The sequence below is a fragment of the Schistocerca americana genome, chromosome 2 (genome assembly GCF_021461395.2).
Source record: "Schistocerca americana isolate TAMUIC-IGC-003095 chromosome 2, iqSchAmer2.1, whole genome shotgun sequence".
Lineage (NCBI taxonomy): Eukaryota > Metazoa > Arthropoda > Insecta > Orthoptera > Acrididae > Schistocerca > Schistocerca americana.
In genome coordinates, this window is record NC_060120.1 from 572,415,770 (window position 1) to 572,428,804 (window position 13,035).

The following is a 13,035-nucleotide window of genomic DNA, read 5'->3' on the forward strand; positions in this document are numbered from 1 at the left end:
AATAATAGAGACTTTAGAAATATGTCAAATTTCGGGGTAGACATGATACGTATCCAAAAAAATTAATCTGAAACTATGAAAGTGTTAGAAGTCTAACCTTTGCTGAAATGTGTATTGACGTACAGATTAATGGAAAATAGTATAGAGTTTACATTAGTCATGTTACGGATTTTCAATCCAAATCTGATTAGAGGCCATATGCCCGTTTTCCGCTGGACCAAGGGTGTCAAATTTTCACTGTTCTAGTGGTAACATAGGTATGAGTTGCGACCTCTGCCACGTCGTAATTATTTCGCAAGATTCTAAACGTACGTACTCGGCTTCAGTTTTGAAGACGAAGAATGTAATGTTTGCATAATGTGTTTGAACCAACTGTTTGGTTCAAATAATCGACATTCGATAGTTCCAATTTATTCAACTTACGATCTATCTAAACTACAACACAAACAGTCCCATTAATGTACATTGTCTGTAAGGATTCGGTAAGGGGATGTGGTTTCCAACGATCTTTCCAAACTACAACACAAACAGTCCCATTTATGTGCAATGTCTGTAAGGATTCGATAAGGGGGTGTGGTTTCCAAGTGCCCCCCCCCCCCCCCCCCCCACACACACACACACACACATCCAACAAAACAAATACGCGCTGGTCACATATTCCCCTTCAGTTACACCCTAGATCACGTGATCTAGGGTTACACATTACACAAACATCTAGAAAACGTTCTCACGTTTGAACATGAGATTTACTTTACTGCTGCTGCTACTACTACTACTACTACTACTAAACATTGCCGAAACACGTAAAAATGCTTAATGACGAACCACGGGAAGCACGAGAAATGGTAAAGAAGAAGAAGAGTATAACTACGGTACCAAATACGTTCAGCGATAAATCTGCATATATTCATTATATTGTCGTAGTAGTAATGAGACGCTGTCTAAGATTTCTTGTTTTGTGATAATAACAATCATAGATCACTATAGTGGAACGAAACGGGGTAAAAATGGGGCAAGGTTAAATCGCTGCAACATTTTAAAGAAGAATGGAGCGCATATTCGTGTCCTCAAACCCTGACTAAAATATTTGAGAGTTCTCTTACATTATTTCATATGGGTACAGGGATTGCTCTTTTCAAGGTTAGTTCCTTGCCAGACAGGTTATTGTTCCACTACTTAAAGTTCTCGATCAGAGATTTAACCACGCTGAAGCGGACTATTGTATTACGTGTACGAAATTAGTTGCTGTCATTTCAATCATTTACAACAACAAAAAATGGTTCGTGAAAAGACTTCGGCCATTTTTTATTTTATTTTCAAGTTAAGTTCCGGTGGACCAAACTGAGGAGCAAATCTCGAAGATCAAGGAACGTATCAGTACATGAAATTATAACTTAAAAGTAATAAGAGATAAAAATAAAATGTTTATGAACCCGAAAAAAAATCAACCCTTAAGTTTAAATAAATGCAATCAACAATACGACAAGAAACAGATTAATTTTTCATAGCACGTTTAAATACAACAAAGAACATTTTTGTTTTGTTTTTGAGAAACTCCCTCATCTCCACCAACAATGCTGGAAATACTAAAGCGGTTTCGTAAAGCGATAAGTCACTTGTATGATATTGCCCTTCCAAGTATTATACTGTGGTTTTATATGCTTGGTGTTGCTGTTTCAGTAGTTCCGTTTTCTGTGCTGTTTGAAGAGGGCGCGCTCTGTCGTTCCGAGCCCCGTAACAGGGCGAGAATTGTTTACTTTGCCCTTCCAATCCGGACCTGACTCTGGATTTCTAGAAGTGTCTTAGGGGTTGGTGCCGTTGGGTGGGGTGCTGCATGAAAGTTTTGCGGTTGTTGAACAGGACAGGGTGTTGCTGGCAAATATCTGGTGCAGTAAATATTGTTAGCTGTTGTTATAATAATCAGTATGTGTAACGTAACAGCGTTTTGGGTTCCTTTGCGTTGGTTATAAAAGAAATCCGCGGTTGTTCCTGGAGCCATACCAAGCTGATCATGCTGATTTTTTTTCGCGTTAATAATTTGCGACGGCCACTGATATTTTATCATATATGTTGATTTATAGGGAAAAATGTTGATGGATATTCAAAATTATTTGTCGTTTCGCAGTTAAAGTCTGAGGTATAGTTAATGAAAAGTAGATACATTGTGATTAAGTGGAATTTTTTTGGTGTATTGCAGGCTGAAGGGCTCTGCTGAATTTCACGGATGGCGTCCGGTGAAGCAGTCTGCGTGAAAGCAAAAAACGTGGATTATACAGAAGAGTATATAGAAGCAGATTATGAATATCAGACAACAAAAGTTAAGATGGAGCGTGGCGTGCATGTGGTATGTGGAACAGCTGATTCTGACAGATTGTATGATAGTAATGCTTACAATAAAATTTTTCTAGGTCTAAGAGATATTGGTAATTGGTAACATTGTTGTTAAGAACTGTAAATTTAAAATTAACTACGATCACGGCTAAATTACTGTGCATTCTGTTTATATAATTTGTATAGAACCAGTGGTAAAATATAAATAAAAATTCACTTTGATGTGCTTTTACGTTTGACCACTGATATCTGGCTACAACTTAATAGTAATTTTTATACTAATATGTTTTTCATACAAACAGTCGAAGTATAAATATCGGCTTCAGGAAAAAATAATAACTTAATAATTCACACTTATTGTGGGATGTAGAACGGATGACTAACGTAAATGAGTGAAGCAGCAGCTCATTTCATAATAGTTTGAAGAATTTTGTCAATAAAGATGTTAGTATATATGTCTGAATGGTATGCCTACAGTTGTCTGTTGTATTAATTTGGAACAGTGGAACAAATTTTACTATAGGGCTAAGCTTGCATTGGAACTGTAGTGAGGCATATTTTCCCTGGGATGTCACATTAAAAGTTAACACGTCCATTAAGTTCTTCAAGATTGTAATATGTATATGATGGCATTTATGCCTTTCACTACAAAAGCTTGCTTCAAAGGTTTAGTGATTCACATTCACCTGATAGAATCATTCTGTTTCTACTAAAGTGTAGCAATTGCAAATAATGCACATTGAAACTAAACCTGATTAAAAATCAAAAGCTAATAAAGTTTATTATTGTGGGAATGTAAAGGTTTAGATTTCTAGAAATAAGTTGCGTGTATGTGACTGAAGGCATAAAATGAGAGGGGAAAAGTACTGGCATCTCTGACGATTATATGGAATTATTGATATATTGGTTCTCATCTCATCTTAAATTGTGGTAAGCTCAGTTTTCATTTGTGATCTTGTTATTCAGAGTTAAGTGTGTTTAGTTTGCTTGAGGCAAATTGCTGTACAAGAGAAAACGAGTAAAGTTGTCTGGACATTTGTGAGTGCCTTTTTACTGAAAGTAGGCCCATGTTAGTTACATTGGTGTTGTTACAATATTGCTACAACATTCTTGTATTTTGTGTTGCAATGAGTGTATGTCCTTTAGATTTCCTTAATAGTTGTGTACTTAAAAAGATTTGGGTGCGTAAGCAACATTACATACTCATGGAAAACTTAAAATTAGCTAAGCTGGTTGCTTTTTTGTTCTGAAATATTGCTAAGTCCATTAAGTGTCTAAAATGTTTCTTGTGTATTGAAGTTAGTAGAGAAATTATCCTCACACTATTTATTCACACCTGTTTTGTTTTTTTAGGCCACACCGGTTTCAAAAACTCTTCACATTCGCACAAAGCGTAAGGTTCCAAAATTAGGTATGATGCTGGTCGGCTGGGGAGGGAATAATGGTTCAACAATAACAGCTGCTCTTCTTGCCAACAAACTAAATTTGACATGGCAAACGAAGGATGGAAAGCAAACTGCAAACTGGTATGTTAGTAAAGTTGTCTGTTTGGTGTTATAAATGTGATTTGTGCCTGTTCTCTTTGCTTCTTAGTACCGTAGAACTTTCTTAACTGTGACACACTGTAAGACTTCAACAAAGTTTCCTGTAGCCGTCAGAAGCCACAAACCTTTCACTTCACCAGCATATGTAATGGCAATAAATGTTGCGTTCTGTCATTGTTTTCGATGTTGAATTTTTGTGAGAGTTGATTCCTAGATTGTAGTGTTAAATTCTTTGTACTTCTATAAAATTGAATGCAAATTCTTCTTCAGTTCCATCACATTGTGCACATTGCGTGACAGCCTTCAGCTGTGCAGATTCTATGCATAAAGCACAACATGTGATGTGCTATAAAGTACCTGTTATATGGGTTTCGTGGTAAGTTCTGAAATTACAATTGTTAAGGGTAATGAGCCTGTTTATTAAGTTTTCAGAAGGGTGAGCACTTTGTGCATGAGTATTAGTGTTACTTTTGCTGACCATGCACTAAAAAGTGTAGATAACTGCAAAGTAACTCTTTCTCATGCTTGTATTTCTTCCATTTTGTGAAGTGTCCAGATTTGTTTCCATTAGTAGAAATTACTGCTGTAGACTTGTAAAATCAGCAGCAACACGAATAATTTTTACCATGAAGTAATTTGTGTGTGCCATTTTAACTGCCTTGTTTGTGGGCAGCAGCATTTTGGGAGATCTCTCTGTATGATTAGTGGTGTGCTTATGGGTGTTCTGACAGACTGTTTCTGTTTTATGCACAATGCTTCAACATCCTGCCCAGTTGTCTTAAAGTGCTGAGAGTGTTGCTGTTGTTTGTACTCACTGCCTGGACCCAACCAGTCAGAAGTATTGGTTTTCATGCCATGGCATTAGAACACCAAAAACCTCACTTTCTAATTTAGTCCGGGCAGCAGATACATGTAACAGCAACACACACAATCTGAAGAAGACAGCTGGACCAATCATCAAAATATTGTGCATTAAATGGGAACAACTCATCAGAAAACCAGGAAGTGTACTATTGAGAACAGTTAGTATTCATTTTATAAGTTCAAATCTTCACCAAATACTCCAGTCCACTGTTGTTAGCTTACTAAAAACAATAGGCTAGTGGAAAAAGCTATCAAAACTGTGAAGACTGCCAGTATCAGAATAGTTACTGGGACTATTAACCCTCTAGAGATTTTTGGGGGTGGGGGTGTGGTAAGGTGAACACCACATATAAAAAAATTAAAAATGAAAAAGCTTGAATTGTTAGTTTACATTTTGATAATTGTGTAAAATTCCTGTTAGCTTTCTATTTAACAGCTGCGTAAATAATTAAATTGGAACATATTAAATTTCAGTTATCATTGTTGCCAAATTGCCAAAAACGTACACTCGGGTTTTCAGGACGACCCATGCCAGTCCTAATATAACAACAATAAAAATAATACCAAGTGTCTAGTTTTTAAATTTGTGGCCATTCCATTGTGTTGCATTTCTGCTATATTAAATGAACTCATTGTTGTCTGGTACTGCTATTCTAACTGCTTTCCAAGTGAAAGAAACGTCTTGGAGTCAGTCTGCTTTCTGCCACTGCATGGTAACAACTTAAATCTACAATAAGTGTATGTATCAAGAAATTGAAGAATGAAACAGACTAGTTGAGGTTATAGCGAAGAAAAATGATAAATCAGGTTCAGAATTACCAGATGAATGAAAGAACTGGAACATGAAACTGATACAGAAAGATGGTGGTGCTAATCAAACAAGTTTTGAAAATAACAATTTCTACATTGTAGAGCACAAAACAACAAAATGGGTGAAGAAGTGCTTAAGGTAATTTTGCCCGAAAACAAAGGCTTTTGCTGGGTTACTAATTTTAATTGTTTTTTACTGCTCTGGACGTAGGAGCGTAAAGGACTTGTGGGTCACAAATTTGTTTTGGAATTCAGATATTTCACACTGATGAGTTTTTATGATTTGATGACATTCATATGAAGCACAAGAAAAGAAAGTAGCCAAACTTGCACCTATTAGCGAAATTTTGACCTGTTTCGGGCAAACTGTAAAAAGAACTTCACGTTATCTGAATATGCTATTGCGGATGAACAGTTAGTAGCTTCTAGAAGGAAGTGAATTTTTTGCTTATATACAGGGCGAATCACCTAAAACGTGAACCACAAATATTGCAGAAATGGAAAGTGCTGTTGATGTGTGTTTTTCACAGAGTGGATTGGTAGTGACGGGCTCTTATTGTTAGCCAATCAACAGGTCGTAATAATACTGAGAAAGTGTATTTTTGTACAATCATACTCTTTTTTTTAAAATGGAACAATGCCTATTGACATTAACAAACTAAAATTAGTTTATATCAGAATGTCAGTGATGTTTGTTGCAGGATTCTAGTGATAGTCATTAACGAGGTATCACATTTTGAAAAGTTCCCACTGCAACACTTGTACATACAATTCCTGTGGTAGCACACAATAAAGAACAACACAACCACATATACTAATTATGTAGATTTTGACCAATAACAAGAAAGTTGACCATCACAGGTTGTGTTCAAACTGACCACCAGCACCAATTTGGTATCGAACGACTGCTGCATACGTGCTAGTATTTCACCAGAGATGGTTGAGCAGGCTGCAGCAGTATGTCATTGCATATCATCGAGTGTCATGTTCTTGTCCTTGTACACATCATATTTCAGCTTTCCCCACTCAAAAAAGTCTACAGGTGTCAAATCCAAAGAACAGGCTGGTCAAGGTACAGGTCCTCTGCATCCAGTCCAACGATTTGGAAGCAATTGACGAAGACATGCTGTAGTACTTCGTGCACTATGGGCTGGGCAGTCATCATTTTGGTACCACAGGTTCTTCCCAGTCAGCAGAGGAATTTCTTCCAGCATCCATGTAAGATGGTGTGTTGGGAGGCTGTGATACTTGTGCACCTTTAGTGTTCCATCTATGAAAATTGGTGTATGGGCTAATGGTACAACTATCCCACACCACACGCTTACATTCAATGGACACTGACGTTCCACGTTATGAAGCCAAAGGAGATTGTCAGCAGACCAGTAGTGCATGTTTCGGTGGTTTACCTGGCCACAATTAGGAAATGTGGCTTCATCACTAAACAAATACTGTCTTAACACACATCTACAGAAGTTAACATTATTCTCATAATCATTTCCATACTGATATTGAAGGACAGGGATGGAACCAATGTCAGTGGAGGATACATAGGACACTTGCCTGACTCACACCATTTCCACTTGCAATTGCATGGGAGTTAACGTGCGGATCAACTGCATAAGCACCAAGAAAGTAATTTCCCCCTTTTCTATTGACACTTGGTTTCTTCTTTTATAATACTACTGTAACGTGGCTGGTTCAGGAGGCTGATAAATAATTGCTGAGATGGTTGACATCTATTGGGATATCTTACTACATACACCACAGAACAACAAACTGCATTCTTCCCATACTGTCCACACCGCATGAGCGTGTTAGCTTGTTCTGCATTGGTAAATCCCACCGTACATTCACGACCTACTGCTTGGACTGTCACACACTGACAAGCAATTCACAATCCACAAGCATATTGTAAGCTAACATAACATAATCATTCCTAGCAACTGTGTAGCTTGAATGGCACAAACGAGTGTCAGTGTGGGAACTTTTCGAAATACGGCATATTGTAAAAGACTTGCATTAGTCCTGCAACAAACATCACTGACAATCTAATTTACCTACTTTTATGAATTATTTAGTTTGTTAATGTCAATTGGCATTGTTCTGTTTAAAGAAGTGTGTGTTAGCACAAAAATACACTTTCTAAGTATTATTACAATCTATTAATTGGCAAACAGTACAAGCCCCTGACTACCAGTTCTTTCTATGAAAACCACATATCAATAGCATTTTCCATTTCTGCAATATTTGCAGTGCAAGTTTTACACGATTCATCCTATATACCAAGTAAGCCACCAAAATGTGGTTTGAAAATGCTAATACTCTTGTGATGTCAGGTCTTGGTACACCCTTACTATGGAGATATACATCAGAAAACAGCCAGATTCGCCATACAGTGTTTCAAACTCGCCACAAAATGTGGTAATTGTCTAGCAAGACGGTTGAGGGGAAACGGTCATAATATAATGGCAGACAATTGTTTTACTAGTTCCAGCATATGTAGAGAGCTAATGGTTGCAACTGTTGTAAAAATAAAACTTCCTCATGAATTTGTGAGTGTGGAGCAATTTGAAGTAAACAGCAGCTTCTTTGGATATCAAAAGGATTTGACTGTCTTCTCTTATGTGCCAAGAATAAATGCGACAGCACTTGACAGAAAAAGAAGCCTGAAATTATCACAGTGTAACATTCCTTAAAAACAGGAATCAATACATTGGATGAAATGTGTGCCACATATTCCGTATTAATAAAAACAATATATTGGCACTGTGCAATATTTTTCCATGTCCTGGATAGTTCTGGAATAAGTCCTCAATTGATATGAACCAGAAATAATGAGATGATAATATGCCAGGAAGATTATTCCTACAAAAATAGTTCAGCTAATACTACAATTATACACAAGAGAGCAGTGACATCCTTACCCAAATATATCAAACAGAAACTGGGAAAAAGATGTCAAAATATGTTGATGACAAAGAGCTTCAGATTATGAACAGAAAAGTGAACAATGAAAGAAACTAGAAGGAAAGGTGTACGAAGTGCTCAAGATGTAAAGAAATGAAAACAAAAAGGTTCCACATGAAGTGCGTTAAAAATGTCAGTCGTATGGTTACAATATGTAATGATTTCTTCAATAAAGAACATATTTCCGATTAGGAATTAAAACACAAAACAATGTGGAAAAGTTGAAATTTGTCAGAACTAATAAATATATATCAATTGACCATGGAAAGAAAGAAAAATTACTATTTGTGTTTTTAATGTTAAAATTGATATTACAAAAGCTTAGAAAGTTTATAAAATTGTGGAAGAGTTTAAAACTTGAATACAATAATATTACAACCTGGAATTTTTGCCGTATAACATTATTTAGGCTCTTAAAGCTCTGGGTGTTTCCAACATCGTACACCAGTTGTACTGTTACAGTACTGTGTGCCATTCCTTAAGGGTTATGATAGTGAGGTTATAAAATATCTTGAGGCATGTCTGTAGGGTTAACTTTACATTTCTTAAAGACTTTTACTCAAACCCACAATCCAACATAGTTTTTAAAAGAAGTATTGTTAGCACCTGGTTTTGATATCTGATGACAGTGAGTTTGGAATTAGATCATTGCTGTATGTTGTCATGGCCATTTGAGTCAGTGGTCATTGTAATCTGAACCTGTAGGACGCACATGCCTATGGTTAGTTATTTTATATCTGGATCTCTGTGAATGTCTTAAATCTTAGCTAGCTTTGCTGCTGATCTTGGTGATATTCCATACATCATAAGGGGGTGCCTATCCTAAACTGATTACTGTACTTGGAAGTATGGAATTAATTGTTGGGGATTATTTAGTTTTTATTGACATGAGCAACTTGCACCTCACAGCAACATCGTATGCTTATAGTAACTATTCATAATGGGAACCAGTTTCTCCTGGTGGTTTCATACATCATTGACTTCATGCAGTACAATAGGGGGAAAAAAACCCATGGCATCCAGTGATTGTCCAGGGTTTGGGACAAGATCTTCCTTTCCAGTTCAGTGATAAGGATATCTGTTGTACAGGTACTTCTGGACGTTTTGATACTGGGCCAATGCACAGTTGACATACGATGACATTCTCTCATAGACAACAAGAGGGGGTTTTCAACTGTGGCAGCCCATCTCAAATGAAGACCAAATAACAAGCACTAATCAAATAGGATTGCAACGAATCACATATGATGAGTTTGGAAGATAAACTTTCACCCCACAAGTTTATAGAGAATTGGTGAAAATGAGTTACTTGTGAGTCCTGGAGAAAATGTGCCGTAGTAATTCTGTAGCTCTGTCAGAACCAGTTTCTGTTGAGCTCTGAGATGATAGGCAGAACCAGTAGACTCTTTAACATCACACTTGGCTTCTCCTCACTGTTATCATTAGATCATTTCTCTTCAGAATAAGTATGCATGTCAGAATATATATTGAACAAAGAAGATAGTTAAATTGAAATGAAAATTGTGCCCCAGTCTATGTGCCTCATAAATAGTACCTTTTGAAGAAGTGTTACCCTTCTTGATCCAGAGAAATCTTAGCCGACACTTTGCAGTCAGTAAAAAGTTTGTATTAGGGCACGTATTATCAAGATAAATTCATCAATTAAAGTACAGTCAAAAGAACTGGACAGCTACCCTGTAAAAGTTCAAACATGCATCCGTTCAGCTAAACCAAAGACCACTGTTACTTGCAAAGTGTTACTGTACATTAAATTAAAAGATATGTTAAAGAATGGGAAAGTGAAGTTGCAACAAATGCAAGGAACATCATTAAGAATGAATAGAGAATTTGAAAGGTTCACCACCTTTTCAATCAATTTATAGTATTGCTACACAGTCTTTTAACAAAAGTGATAAGAAGTGGTTAGAAAGCTGTTGTGAAGTATTGCATTAGCAGCCACAGTCTGACAATGTGGGTCATATTAACATGCACATAAGGGGACTGCAAGATAAGGCTAGCTGCACTAGAGGAAAACTGCACCGTGCAGTGGCATGAGAGGAAAACTGCTCCATTCGGTGGTAATAACAGTAGCAGGCTGATCAATATTATCAGACCATGGCAAGTCTTTTGTTGTGGGTCACATGACTAGGCCAGGTTTATTGAAACAAATGAGCCTCATAGCGATGTAAATATGTCTGAATTTTGAAGCAGTGGGACTCTTGTGCACTGGAGTCCTCCTCCCCTTCCACCACCACCACCACCACCACCACCACACCAGGGTCACACCAGACATGAGAGAACTGGCCATTGCCAGCAGCAACCATAGGTTCAGGATTGGACTGCACCAGCCACTGCCAAAATTGCGTTCCTCATATAACTAAGTGCCACAGCACCGCCAAAGTGCTGTCCTTCCTTGTAGCTGCCAGCACCGAGTTCTCTATGGGACTCAGTACCAGCTGCCATCAGGCTCTTGCCAGGGGGCAGCATGTTGAATCCTATGCTCAGCAGTCTCCAAGCACTTCCACTGTTAATGTGTACTGGGCTGAGGGGCCACTCCAGATGCCACGCCAATGAAGTAGTGCACCGTTCAATTTATACCTGTGGCCTACAGAGGGGTCATCAGCAATGCAGGGGGACTATGCATCATCTCAGCAGAGAAGAAGCTGCTGCCTGTACATCAGAACCTGCCAGGATCAACATGGCAACAGAGTGAGGCATCTTCTGCTTCACCATGACATGGCATATACTGAAATTGAATAAAGCATACTTTAATGTCAGCAGTGTTTCCACTGAGCCCTATGGCCGCCACCACCACCACCACCACCTCCTCCTCCTCCTCCTCCTCCTCATCATCATCATCATCATCATCATCATCCCACTGACTACAACTGAACTCTTCAGAGTGGTGGTAGGAGAGCCAACATTGTCATAGTCAACTGCAGAGGATGTGCCACCCCCTCTGCAGAATGGCAGCCAAGCCACAGCCTATAACGTTGTCATTTGGGGTGAGTGAGATTGTTTTGTTCATTTGTGGTGACAGTTGTGGCGTTGACGATGATGTACTTTGTGAAACCAGAAGAACCAGTGGACTTGCCCAGTTCAGGGATAATTCTAGAGGTGAGTGGTTAGAACCTGTATGTTTTATGCAGTCCAATCTGCTTGGTCATTCTGCTCCCTGTCCTGAGTCTGTGGCAGTTGTTTGCTTTTTGTGCAATCATTCTGGGCATGTGGCTAGACAGTGTAATGTGTCCAGACAGCTCATGATTAGTCAAAAGAAGTAGCTTGGTAGTTCTGGTAACTGTAGAATGTCTGGAATATTTTTGGATTATTATTTTTGTGTTGTTCTTGGAGTGTTAATTCTGAATTATGAAAATGAGTGACAGGAAAGCAATGGCGATATCAGAGACACAATGTTTTTACCAGAGAGGAGGCAGTTCAGTCATTAGTAAAATATGTAGCTCAGTTAAGGACAGATAAGGTGGTTTCGAATAATAAAGTAGTGGAGAAAAATAAGAGAGAATTGTTCCTCACAGACTTTAGGAGTGGGTCTGGCTGTTGCTAACCTTGATCAGATGAGCAATTATTACAGATACCAAGGTTACATTTAACAGGAGAAGTGAAATTGTGTGTACGGTGCACAGAAGTGCTGAGCAAAACAGAGGCTTTTGATCAGCTCAGACAGGATTTAGAACAAAGACATAGGAAACAGAACAGCGCACAGTTTTTCCATGAGCAGTTGAGTAAGGTTTCCAAAAGGCATAATAAAGCTATTGAAGACATATGTAGGGCATATGTAGGAATTAAACGAAGTGGATCAAGTGTGCTTCATGCTTTCCTAAGAGATTTAGGCACCAGAGAGGTCTAGGAGACTGTTTACTGGGGTGCCTAAAGATATCTCTGCAGCGGTTAGATTAGCATTGGAGCATGGGGAAATTGATGTGTCAGCAGATGTGGGGGATCAGAGAAAAGTGTTAGTGTCAAACGTAAAATGTTTAAATGTGTACGTACAGGGCATGTGCAGTGGCAGTGCTTTGAGCCATAGAAAGGTAATCGTGATGGCATGGACTCATGATTTAATAGGGATAATGGAAGGAGTGATCCGGGGAATAAGCAACACCCGTTAAACTTAAGAGGGCACCCCAGAGCTGCCAGAAGGAGTTCTCAGTGAGGATAAATGCAGTAAAAATGAAAGCAGAGGCACAGTAGAAATGTATACGGATGCAAGATGGTGCCATAGTGGGTGTGATAGATGGTAGGGAAATAAACTTTTACTGGACACGGACGCTTCCTTTAGTGGCCTCAGGAGAGTTAGTAGGTAGGAGCCATTAGAACCCACTGCATTACAAGTTGTATGGAGTAGGGGATAGTGATACACTACCATTGAGGTTGGTGATGATGAATTTTTCGTTTGAGACAACGAAATTTTGGCCACGTGTGAAAGTGGTGTCTCACATAAGCGAGGGCTACAGAGTGATCCCATAGTTTGACTTTCTGCATCAACATCAAGCCATAATTGACC

The 13,035-nt window shown here is 38.4% G+C and overlaps 1 protein-coding gene across 1 annotated transcript in view; it reads left to right on the forward strand.

Moving 5' to 3' along the window:
* Positions 1–1,783: 1,783 nt before the first annotated feature.
* The window catches only part of LOC124596056 (inositol-3-phosphate synthase 1-A), a 69,590-nt gene continuing 58,338 nt past the window's right edge, over positions 1,784–13,035 (forward strand). Inside the window, exons 1-3 of the mRNA XM_047135031.1 lie at positions 1,784–1,886; positions 2,198–2,344; positions 3,685–3,857. Coding sequence (XP_046990987.1) covers positions 2,225–2,344; positions 3,685–3,857 — 293 coding nt within the window. The 5' untranslated portion in view covers positions 1,784–1,886; positions 2,198–2,224. The remainder of the gene's footprint in view (positions 1,887–2,197; positions 2,345–3,684; positions 3,858–13,035) is intronic.